The sequence below is a fragment of the Parasteatoda tepidariorum genome, chromosome 1 (assembly GCF_982258835.1).
Source record: "Parasteatoda tepidariorum strain Cologne lab strain chromosome 1, Ptep-v5.0, whole genome shotgun sequence".
Taxonomy (NCBI): Eukaryota; Metazoa; Arthropoda; class Arachnida; order Araneae; family Theridiidae; genus Parasteatoda; species Parasteatoda tepidariorum.
In genome coordinates this window covers 87,733,050-87,746,155 of record NC_141755.1, presented here as the reverse complement: position 1 = coordinate 87,746,155, position 13,106 = coordinate 87,733,050, and the positions used below count along the sequence as shown (strand labels likewise).

General features: G+C 28.3%; 1 protein-coding gene across 1 annotated transcript in view; it reads left to right on the top strand.

Annotated features, from left to right (window-relative positions):
* LOC107446515 (retinoblastoma-associated protein) overlaps positions 1–7,889 on the top strand; it is a 50,901-nt gene extending 43,012 nt beyond the window's left edge. The window contains exons 21-24 of the mRNA XM_087168468.1: positions 278–327; positions 3,195–3,306; positions 5,868–6,007; positions 7,224–7,889. Coding sequence (XP_087024594.1) covers positions 278–327; positions 3,195–3,306; positions 5,868–6,007; positions 7,224–7,251 — 330 coding nt within the window. The 3' untranslated portion in view covers positions 7,252–7,889. The remainder of the gene's footprint in view (positions 1–277; positions 328–3,194; positions 3,307–5,867; positions 6,008–7,223) is intronic.
* Positions 7,890–13,106: the final 5,217 nt, after the last annotated feature.

The window sequence follows — 13,106 nt, the reverse complement described above, 5'->3', positions numbered from 1 at the left end:
GTTATATTTAATTTTTTTTTTAAATTGTTTTTTTAGTAAAGTACATTTTCAAAACCTTAAGGTTAAATATTATAATTTACCGATAGGTTTTGGTAGATAATAAAGTATTATTAAAATTAGTATAAAATATTCTTATTACTATTCTTCACTGCTTTGTGTTCACATTTATTTTCAAAGCAGCCTATATTCTAGATATAATTTTTAAAATATAAATCAGACATATGTCCTTACTTGTAAAAGTGTTTTATGTATTTTTCACTTTTATCCTTCATTACAGGTTCTGTCTTCTACAACTTCTTCTCCTGTAGTTTTATCTCCTTTGTACAGGTGAATGTTTTATCTACTTTTATCATTTCAATGCATAACAGCGTTTTCTTAAATGACTCTGTGCTAAAAAGTAACTACTTTTTATTTTTTAACTACTCTTTATCTTAATTTTTATACAACTATCTTAATTTTTCAAAAATATATGTACAGTAAAAACCCATTCATAAGGCACACTCAATTATCCTATATCACTTTAGTTATTCAGGCAAAGTGTAAACGAGGAAGCTTGCAATTTTATTCTTATTCTTTTTTTTAATTATGTTTTCTCTCAATATGCATTAAATCTGATTCATATCTTATGATCAATGACTCATTAATTTTGTAAGTATGAATATCTATCTGGAGTTCATTAATCTCTTAAATATAAAGACTGTATCATCATCATCATAGTTGGCTAGACAGCCCAATGTGGGCTAATGCCTTCCTCTGAAGATTTCTCCATAACGACTACCAATTTATGCATGATCTCCGACCCTTTTCATTAATTACAAGAAAATCAGACTCCACCGAGCCAGCTAATCTCAACTGTGGTCTTCCCCGCTTTCTTGTTCCAGTGGCTCTAAAAATCAATATCCCGGTGTATAAGTCAACCCCCTATTTTTGATTATGAGGTAGTGAATTTTTGGCATATGATGTATGAAATATTATAAACCAAATATGAAAATTTCTAAAATTGAAAAACATGCAAGAAAATAAGATTGCAAAATTTTCTCAAGTTAAAAGTATTCCTCGCTGAATATGATACATTTGCCCTCAAATAATGATGCATTAACAAGTAAGTTTACCATTTAAATGATACTAGACGTGTTGCAAAATATGGATTCTAATGTTATTCTAAAATCATTTAAGAAGTTTGGAATTTTGAATTTTTTGGGTGAATTGAAGACTTGATTTTTATGGGACTCAGAAGATGAAGAATTCATTGTAAAGTGGGATCTGTATGAAAGCACTGCTAACTGATCTGCTAATCTGATACAGATGTTGTTCTGGAATCTTTAAATATGCAACTTTATGGTATGTTTTAAAAGTTATCAATATGTTGCATTTTATGAAATACTCTTGAATAAATTCCCTGAACTTTCTTTATTCATAATTTTTTTAATACAATTTAAAGCATTATTTCTGGAGGGAAAAAAAACTATATTTACAGAAATTATGCTGAGAGAAAATGCAAAATTTATTGTTTAGAACTTATAAAAAATAGTTTTTGAAAAGTGTACAATAATATCCTATCTCAGTTCAGAGTTATTCCTAACTCATTGTTTATAATGCATCATAATTGGTCGTGAATTATCAATATTTCACGACCAACGAATGTCCAATTTTATTACTGGTGTTTTCAGTAGATCGCTTGATTTTCTTAAAATTTTGGGGGTTTTAAAAGTCAACTTTCCTCAATATATGGTAACTATATAACACATATTTCATGTAGATCAGCATAGATTCTTAATAACTATCTATTATTTTTTTTCCATCTAACAGCTTAATGTTCTTATACTTAGAAAATTTATCTTCTTAAAGTATCCTTTATTATCCTCTGGTTTGTTTAGTTTCATTTTATATAAGAAAAAAGTGTTCGATCATTTTAAATTCTTATTTTTCAAAACCATAAAGCAATTTTTATTTTCATGTATGATTTTTTTTAATATTTTAGATAAATTAATATTGTTCTCATTATAGCAGTAAATAAATTACAAATAACGGACAAGGTTACCTCTCCACAGGGAAAATCTGGAAAATACAGGGAATTTAAAAGGCACCTTAAAAAACAGGGAATTTTGAGTTTTTCCTTGCAAACTAGGAAAATACGGGGAATTTTATTTCTTATTTTTGTCTTTTAAAAATTGGTGAACACTCCAAGTGCAACCTATGGGATATTTAAGGATATTTCAAGTATACTAAACTATATCATTTACTTTAGCATTGTTTATTTTAAGTATGTTGAGCTCAAGTTTTTGCAGCACTTAATTAAAACTAGTATACTATCCCAATGTAGCTCACACAAAAGCACAGTGAATGTCTATTTTTTCTTAATATATTGTTTATAATATCTACAGGGAAAACACAGGGAATTTTTTTTACAGATTTAAGTAACAACCCTGTGATATCAACACATCATACTTTGTTATGCCCTACCACAAACTCAATTTATTTTTCATGGTGCGTAGCGTTTTTAAAAAGCCCTTAAAGGCGTTTTTTTCTATTGGGTGTTTTTAAGAAGTGCTTAATTTTCCCTTTTCGAAAAGGAGATTCTTTTCTTTACTGCGTCGATTTTCACCACGTATTATGCAAAAGTGCGCTTTTCATATAGTTCTATTCAGCGTTTTCACGATTCATTCAACCACAATCTATTTTGGCGTCCCGTCAGAACATAGTGTATGAAAGCGGTAATCATTTTACATGTTTACTGAAATACTCGCGAGACCCCTTGTGCGTGTAATGAGTTATGTTCGGCGAGGTTCTTGCCCTTTCATGTGCAACTCTGCTGCATTTTGTAAGATACTCTCAATTTCAGACTTCATTTTCCAACCTCTGATATCAAACCAAAAAATCTCTTGATCTTTTTATAGGGCTAATATAATCAAGAAAAGAATTCTTTGTTAGAAACTGATCATGATCATGTAAAGTCTTAAAATTATTTTTCATTTTGTTAATGTATGTAGTGCTTAAAAATATTTTTGAGTGCTTAAAAAGTACTTAAAAGGTGCTTATTTTTTGTTGAAAAATTTGGCTATGCACCCTGTTTTTCTTTTTTTTTTTTTTGACAGGGTCCTTTTAAAAAAAGGGTTTTGAAAATTCCTTTCCCTTAAACAATTTATTAACTTAGTGTGAATTTCTTTAATAAATGTGTTTTTTTATTATTATAGCTTGCCTGAAAAACGGAATCTCTTTGTTACGACTCTCACACCCTCACCTTTTAAGAACCCCAATGAAATAATATTCCGTAAACAATCTTTCAAAGTTGGTTCACTCACGCAGGTAAGATTAAATTTTTGTATTCAAATAAAAACAAATCACGTGTTGCAGAATGACTCATTATATTGAATTTCCAATGAAAATCAAAATTGTGTTTCAGATTAACGAAATATAACTTTCATGCACCTTTGTAGTTGCAGTAGGGAACCGATTATCCGGAACGATCGGGACCATCGATATTCCGGATAACTGATTTTTCCGGTTTTCTTAATCGCTACAAAAAGCCGTTTTTTTTATAGTTAAACCCAACTAAAAAAAAAATGGAAATAATCTTAAAAAGAAAAAAAAAAACGAAGTAATACACTAGTGATTATTTCCAAAATGATGGTATGGTAAACATCTTTCAAAACAGAACGAAAAATCCTAAAATCTTATGAGGAAAAAATTATTATTATTTTTTTTAAAAATGGCAGGAAAATTCCTCAAATTTCGTTCCAGTTTTTTGGTTTTCCGGTTTTCTGATTTCCGGATAACGGGTTCTGTACTGTATTTTAATGTTAAAAATTATTTGGTGTTCATCTGCAGTTAGCTTATAAAAGAAGTTTTTATTTCTTTGCTATTAACCAAGGTAGCGAGAAACTTTTTTTTTTCCTTGGTAAACCCAAGTAAAAGTATGTTTTTCTAAGAAATATCAGGGTTTTTATCTGTAAAATTTGATTCTTATTGGTTTTTTTTCCAACAAAAACCCCAATATACCTGTTTTATTTTTCTCACTGTTCAGTCAAACCACGAACAAACTTGGATAATATGGTGTGTAGCGTTTTTAAAAATTACTTAAAGGTGCTTATTTTCGTTTTTTTAAAAGTTCTTAGAGACACTTTTTTTTATTGAAGTTTTTTTAAAAGTGCTTAATATTCCCTTTTCGAAAATGAAATTTTTTTCGTTACCATGTTGATTTTTATTGTGCAAAAGTGTGGTTTTCACATTGTTCTATTCAACATTTTCACAATTCATTCAACCACAATCAATTTCAGTGAAGCATCAGTCCGCTTGCGCAGCATATGCAAGCAGCAATCATTTTACATGTTTGATGAAATATTTACGAGTCCGCATTTGCGCCTACAGAGATGGGTTCGGTGAGATTCTAGCACTCTCATATGCGACTCTAACTCTACTGTATTTTGCAAGATATTCTTAATTTCAGGCTACATTTTCCACCCCCTGAAATCGAACCAAAAAATGTTTAGATTTTTCTTAATGATGGCTAATATAATCAAGAAAAAAGTTCTTTGTCAGAAACTAGTTATTTTATCATGGTCATCTAAAGTTTTTGAAAATTATTTTGCATTTTGTCAATGCATATGGTGCTTACTTTTCTTTTTGAGTGCTTAAAAAGTACTGTAAAGGTGCTTATTTTTTGTTGAAAGATTTAGCTGCGCACCCTGGATAACATAACCTGAGTTTTTTGATATCACGAAAAAAATATTAATTTCCTGTGCATTTGAAGTGAACTTGTAATATGTGTATGCCGCTGTAGGGAGATTTTATTATCGATTATGTCAACCTTCATCTATCAGAAGGTACTTCAAGATAGAATCAAGTTGACATGTCTTATATGCTAGTGAATTGGTATTTTAATATTTGTAGTAGTAGTTACGCCTCATTACTCCCCTTTCAAAATTTTATCTGTGATAGAATTCGATGAACGAATACCAATAGTTGATTCATGCTGTTTATTTATTTATAGCAATTTTGCTTATTATATTTTTTTCTTCATTTTTTGTTTATTGCATATTTCTCATTATTATTATTATTATTATATTGTTTATTAACTGGGAGACTTTATTTACTTTACCAGATTTTGTTTTGGATTTTTTCCTCTTTGAGCAGTACATTTTTAAGCAAATCAACTGTTTAATGTGGATCCATCAATCCATCAATGTTGGCATGTTCATATCACTTCCGGAGGTCACCCATGAAGGGATTTATAAATTGACTAAGTCAACCTTCATCTATCAAAAGGTACCTTTTGATAGATGAAGGTTGACTTAGTCGATAATTGTGGGGATTTAATTTTTGAGTATGTCAACCTTCATCTATCAAAAGGTACCTCATGATAGAATCAAGTTAACATATTTTATATACTAGTGAATAGCCGGCCGAGCGGTTAGCGTGCCTGACTGCGAAGCCATTGGCTGCGGGTTCGAATCCCACTCTAGGCATGGATGTTTCTCCCTCTCTGTGCTGTCCTCTGTTGTGTGATGTGTGAATGTGACCCACCCTATAAAAACGGGTTTGTGGCGTGGGCAATGTTGCTCGCCTCCTTGACTTTGGTTATATATATACTAGTGAATTGGTATTTTAATATTTGTAGTGGTAGTTACACCACACCGCTATAACAATTGGTAATTTTGTAATTGAACTCCAAAATTTTTGCAACTTTCACAGTGGACATACCACTTGTTTTAATTCTCTCTCAATCTTTGTTTCTGAGATTTTTAATCTTGAAATCAACCTTCCGCTGGACACTGTAATCTATAATTATATTTTATTTATTAGTTTTACAAAGTTTTATTGTTTGAATGACATGATGAAATTAATTGCTGTTCCATTGTTCTTTGCAGTCAACAAAAATGCTTCAAGATATAAATATTTCTTTGAATTCTTCACCTAGTCCTGTAAGTAGCTCAACTAAAGGTAAAAAAAGAATACAGTTTGATTCTGAGGAAAACTATTCAGAGAGAAAGAGTCCAACAATCAGTAGGTTAGTACATTAATGTATTAAATGTTAATATTGTATTATAGTTTGCAATTTTTTTCAATTCTAAGTTAGAGAGAAATGTCAAAAGATATTAAATCAAAAATTTTCTAAAAAAAAAGAAATTATTAAGAAAGTTAACTTTATTAAATTAGTGAATATTGTATATAAAATTAGTAAATATTGTATTAGAGTTTGCAAATTTTTTCAATTCTAAGTTAGAGAGAAATGTCAAAAGATATTAAATCAATAATTTTCTAAAAAGGAAAAAATTATTAAGAAGGTTAACTTTATTAAATTAGTAAATATTGTATATAAAATTAGTAAATATTGTATTACAGTTTGCAATTTTTTTTTAATTCTAAGGTAGAGAGGGATGTCAAAAGATATTAAATCAATTGAAATCAATAATTTTCTAAACAAAGATATTATTAAGAAAGATAACTTTATTAAATTAGCAAATATTGTACATAAAATTAGTAAATATTGTATTACAGTTTGCAATTTTTTTTTCAATTCTAAGTTAGAGAGGAATGTCAAAAGATATTAAATCAATTGAAATCAGTAATTTTCTGAAAAAAAAGAAGAAATTATTAAGAAAGTTAACTTTATTAAATTAGTAAATATTGTACATAAAATTAGTAAATATTGCATTACAGTTTGCAATTTTTTTTCAATTCTAAGTTAGAGAGGAATGTCAAAAGATATTAAATCAATTGAAATCAATAATTTTCTAAAAGAAAAAAAAATTATTAAGAAAGTTAACTTTATTAAATTAGTAAATATTGTATGTAAAATTAGTAAATATTGCATTACAGTTAGCAATTTTTTTTTTCAATTCTAAGTTAGAGAGGAATGTCAAAAGATATTAAATCAATTGAAATCAATAATTTTCTAGAGAAAAAAAGAAATTATTAAGAAAGTTAACTTTATTAAATAAGTAAATATTGTATGTAAAATTAGTAAATATTGCATTACAGTTTGCAATTTTTTTTCAATTCTAAGTTAGAGAGGGATGTCAAAAGATATTAAATTAATTGAAATCAATAATTTTCTAAAAAAAAAAAAGAAAGTTAACTTTATTAAATTAGTTTACTGCATACTTTTCATTTATATTTTCATTGTTATTATATGATAGAGAATTTTATATATCAGGATTTTATCTATTTATATTTTTAATAGAACAAGTATGTATACTTATTGTATATCTATTTTTTTCCAGTGCCAAAAAATTCCTGAAATTTGATTGATCGAGGCTTCTTATCAACACCAGATGACTCAAAAGGAATTGAAACTTTTTAACTCCATCACTTACATTTTTTGTTTTTTTTTGTTTAAATCAGTGAATCTGATTTTAATGAATTACTTTTATTTGTTTTTCTTTGCTTTAAGATGAATTTTTACTAATGCTATTACAAATATATATTCATATGTTTGCTTCTTTTTTTTATTATTCTAAATCTGCATATTTTTTGTTTTGTTATTTTTCAGTATTACATAATTGATTTGAAAACTTTGGTATGAAAGTTGTCATGGGTGTATGCGTAATAAAAGTATTAGCCTCATTCTGAGAGATTATAAAATTGTGATGCATTTTTCTAATATGTTTGTGAACTTATCATCTATGTCAATCTTTATCTTTAAAATTTCAATTAGTATTCTCATTTAAAATGTAAAGAAAGTGTTTAATAGGGATGAACTAAAATTAATGAACTCAATGTGCTAATGAACTAATGAATGAACTCAATGTGCTAATGAATTTATGTGCAGACCCCTATCTTCCTCAACTACATAATTATTATGAAAAAATTTATAACTATTTCCTAATTGATTTCTATAAACACCCAAATTATAACATAAAAATTCCAGAATGTAAAGTTATTAATACAGTCGAACTCGTTTATAACGAGCTCGGATTTAATGAGAACTCGGATTTACCGAGGGAAATGAGAATTTTTGGTTGGATCAATGTTAAGTCTATGGAACAGAAGTCACTTTTAACGAGCAAGACCCGGTTTTAGCGAGCAATATTTTTCTGTCTTGCAATCTTCTTTCTCATCTTTCTAGTCTTTCTGTCTTATCTTTTTCTCAAAATGATAAAGAAATGCTAGGGAAGGGGGTTAGTTGTCATTAAATTAAGAAAAGTATTTAATTAAATTAATTAATGTAATTAAAGTAAGTAAGTATTAATTAAATCTTAAGTAAACTCAATCATTTGACCTTCCAAGCCCCCCCCCCCTCTTCTGGTTGCACGCCTGTCTTAAGGACCCGTTTATTACGAGCACTCGGATTTAACGAGTACATTTTGCGGTCCCTTTGTGCTCGTTATAAACGAGTTCGACTGTACTAATATAATATATTGGTGTTCTATATTATAGCTGTTAATATTATATATTAGTGCATATATATTTATTATATTTTTAAAAAAAAATTGCTTAAAAATATTTTTCGAGTGCTTAAAAGGTGCTTATTTCTTGTTTAAAAATTTAGCTGTGCACCCTGTATATAGTATGAAATAATTAAATTAGATTTTAAACAGGAAAAATTTGAAAAATTTTTTTTTTTATAAATATAGAAATTAGCAGATTATAAAAATTTATAGTTTATTATAAAATAATAAAAATAATCATATAACAAATTTAAATTTAAAAAAAAAAAGCCATTTTGTGCAAAATTTCAGTCACAAATATTATATGCATATAATATTATGATATGCATATTTTGAAAATTTACATAATGCATATGATGGGATATGCATATTTTGGAAATATGTTTAATTTGCTGTACTTTGTCTTTTAATTTTTAAAAGACAATGATATTGTTCTTAATGTAAGTAATATTAAATTATTGTCAGTTGATATACATCATATACTTTGCGACCCCGAAAACAAATTGTTTTTAGAGAGTACCTCTTCTGAAAAAAGCTGGACACTGATATTGTATAACTTTTAGAAATTATTTTTAAAGGAATATTTATTAAATGTCATGCATGTTATATTTTTCACCCAAAAATTTTTACAATATTTGTTTTGTTAAGAATATTTTTAAATTAGAATCTTTCAGTTGAATCTTCAAAATGCTTACTGAATTAAAAATAATCTAATAAAGTTCTGTGAATGGCATGTATTTTGATTAACCTACTTCCTTATCTGTTTATTTTTTAAATTTTATTTATTGACGAGCATTATTGAATGACGAGCATTATTGAATGACGAACATATTTTAACTTAGTGTAATATCATTATTGTGAAAAATATTAAAACTTTGATACAGTTTTCTTTTTCTATTGTCTCTGAACGAATTTTAAAAATATTATTAAAAACATAATATTAAAACATTTGTTTGTCAGACTGTATTACAATGAAAAATATATGAATCTTCACGACAATTTAATATTCAATGATTCTTAAGTGTAATAAAATGCTTCTAAATGTAATTTAGATTAAAACTTCAATTGTTCAAACTTGACAAAAGACGCAAATTTCGAGAATACAAGTTTTTCAAACTTATAAGTTATCAGCAGTAGAATAAAGGATAATGAGTTTTTTAATGCATCTTTTTCAGAAGTAATCCATTTTTTAATTAAAATAAACAAGAAAATAGTTTCTAAAAAATAAATCGTTGTTTGCTTTAGAGTATGATATTTTATCAATCATAAATGGACAATACCTTTCACTGCTTTTCCTGTGCCTGCTTATATCTTCAGTAACTGTTTTTAAGCCAAACCACTCCCTCTTTAGAAAATGAAAGACTGGTGGTCATTGCGACTGACCAAACAAATAGACAAGAAATTATTTTTGGGGGAAGTTATTATGTTTGCAGTTATGCCCTAATGTTTATGCAGATTATATTTCTATACAGCTTTTTTGGAAATTTCTGGTATTGTTTCTTCTTATTGGGTATTCTTTAAATATGCAACTTGTAGTAAATGATTTACTTCTTGTTTCATTATGAAATAATTTATGCTTGTTTATCTTATGCATTGTTAATAACTGAGCTAACTTTATATATGTCCTGATTCATATAAAGTTAAATCTTCTGATCATACTTTTCAATAAATTTTTGTAGTAAATTTATTGCTTGATTTTATTTTGTAGCAATGCTTGCAATCAGAAGAAACAAAATCCACCACTAAGGGTATATAATAATCTGCTGAAAGCTATACTGTAAATGAAATCTGAATTTTTATCATCCCATCTATGTGCCCATACTCGTTTTGCAAGCAGACGTATTGACTTTAGCGTCTTTCTTCTAACCCGACTACTGAACAGAAGATAAAATCTTCTTTATTATCAGTTTTATTTTCAGTTAGTTGATTATCCTTTCATCATGTGAGATAAAAAAAAGTAAATAATCTATAAATTGTTGTTAATCAATCCTACAAAATCGAGCTCAAAAGTGAAAGATATATGCATGTCTCATGGTGCGTAGCATTTTTAAAAAGTGCTTAAACGTGCTTATTTTAAAAAATTTTTTTTGAAGTTTTTTTTTTTCCAACAAACTAATATAACTTTATTGGGAACAAAAACAAACACATAAATGTAAAGAATATATATTCGTTATCAAGAGGAAAATCCTGTCCAGGCGACAAAGAAAAGTAATACAATAAATTTAAATTAGAAATTTAAAAAAAAATTTTTTTCCTCCATTTTTTTAAAAGCCCTTAAAGGTGCTTTTTTCATTGGGTGTATTTAAAAAGTGCTTAATTTTCCCTTTACCATGTTGATTTTCGCTTCGAATTATGCAAAAAGACAGTTCACATTGTTTTATTAAACATTTTCACGATTAATTCAACCCCAATCTATTTCGGCGTATTGTCAGTCCGTAGCCTATGAAAACGCCATTCATTTTACGTGATTCAAAATTTCAAAAAATTATTCAAAAACAATGCCAAAAGGGTTTTTTTTTAACATGACGATTAAAACAAGATAAAACAGTCAATTGTCAAAAATTTTCCAACCCTCCCTAATTATGATATTTTCTTAAAGTGCTTGAAAATATTTTTTGAGTGCTTGAAAAGTGCTTAAAAGGTGCTTATTTTTTGTTGAATAATTTGGCTACGCACCCTGTGCCTGCCAAATCTCCTGTTTTTTAGCCAAGACTCCTGTATTTTGCTGCTATCTCCTGTTTACGTGTATATTCTCAAATTTCTCCCTATTTGAAATAAAAAAAATAAATATTGGTGATAAAATATCTATTGGTGGCAAAAATACTTCTCTTATTCCTCAACAGATCGTGCTATTGCTAGTACTGCAGTATGTACCTAGGTTCGAATCCCAGTAATGACTGGTCAATATGAATTCCGCACCTGGCTTTCATGGACCACAGTGCTATCTTCAGTGGTAGATGGATCATGGGTTAGAGTCCCCTTGTTGTCAGGCTAACCGTGGGAGGTTTCCCTCTTCATGTAACTTAATTGCAGGTTAGTTCCATCAAAAAGTAGCAATGAAGCAAATTTCACCCAATACTTGATACAGGAGTACCCTTGTTTTCCGGATTGGATTCAAAATTACAAGGCGACGGAGTTGAGCATCAGTCGTCATAAACCCAAAATTGGGTTGGTTAGTAAAATCTCCGTTATTTTATTTCTCCAATGTTGGCAGGTATGATGAGTATGAACACAATTAATGAAACAAAAATTTTTCTACATATTTTTGAATTTATAAGGATTAAGCAAAACTCGTTTTTACAAGTTCATCTTGTCAAAATACCTTAATTAAACTATTTTCTTCAGTAGTTATTCCTTTGTGGAGGGGTGGGACTGTAAAAAGCCTATAACCACAATTTCTGTATTGCGTACCTCTATATATTTGAAACCTATTACTGCAATACCAATTACCCCAATACTAGCAGTACCTATTACGAAATTTAATTAAAAATCATTTGCGTCGATAGTAGTATGATGATTTTTTACAGTTCTGAACGAACTAGTACTTTTTCTCCATTAATTTCGATTTTTGTTCACATTTTTTTTTCAATTGTCTATAAATTTAAATAATTTAGTTTTACAGAAATATCTTTCATTACCATAGCTATATAAAATAAGCAAACTCGTGATTTTAGATAAACTTGTGAATTTCAATTCGGTCATCCATTTGTATTATTAAGCTTATCTGAGCAAATAAAAAAACAAATATTAAAAAATGATGAATTTTAATTTGGTGATGTAATTTCTGTATGTTATCCATGTGGATTATTAAGCTTATCTGAGCAAATATTAAAGAATGGGGAATTTTAATTCTTTGATGAATCCTCTGTATGTCATTCATGTGAATTATTAAGCTTATGAGCAAATAAAGAACGGGGGATTTTAATTCGGTGCTGTATCCTCTGTTGTATAGAAAAGATGTTTAACACTGTAATATACAGTCTGACTTCTATTTAACGAACCATTTTGCGCATTTTTCTATTTTACGATATTTTTTTCGAGGAACCTAGAATATTTAGGAAATTTCTTCATAAAATAACTTTCAAATAGCGAAGTGAATTTCCTATTTAACGAACTTTCATTTGAGATCCACTTTTCCTATTTCCCAAAATATTTCAAACTTGTTAAAGCATTTTATAGAGGAAACTACTTTGAATTGATTTTCACAGCCATTTAACTTTTAGAGAGAGCAGTAAAATCTCTCTTTCCTTTTGGTTTGCATTTCATACAGGAATTCATTCCAAAAATCAATTTACGAGAAAGCATAACAGAAGTTTCTAAAGCATGGAACTATGATGTTACAGATCATACTATTCATAACAGTTTTGCTAAAGCTGGATTCTTAGCGCGGAGAATTTGGAAAATGGGGACGATGATATTCTTTTAGAAGAACTTAAAGAAATGTGGGTACTGCCGAGCAAGAACCTCGAAATTAACGATGATGTACTGATTATAATTTTCTTTTTATTGATTCTGAAGCTGTAACTACAGAAACATAAACTGAATCAGATATTTTGAACAATGTAAAAAATAAAAACAATACAGCACTAAATTCTGAGGAAGGTAAAGACGGAAATGATAAAGAAATTACCAAACCTTCATATGATGAAATGTTAGAATCATTCGAAACGATGCGATAGATAATAATTCACTAGATAATGGTGTATCTAGTATTGG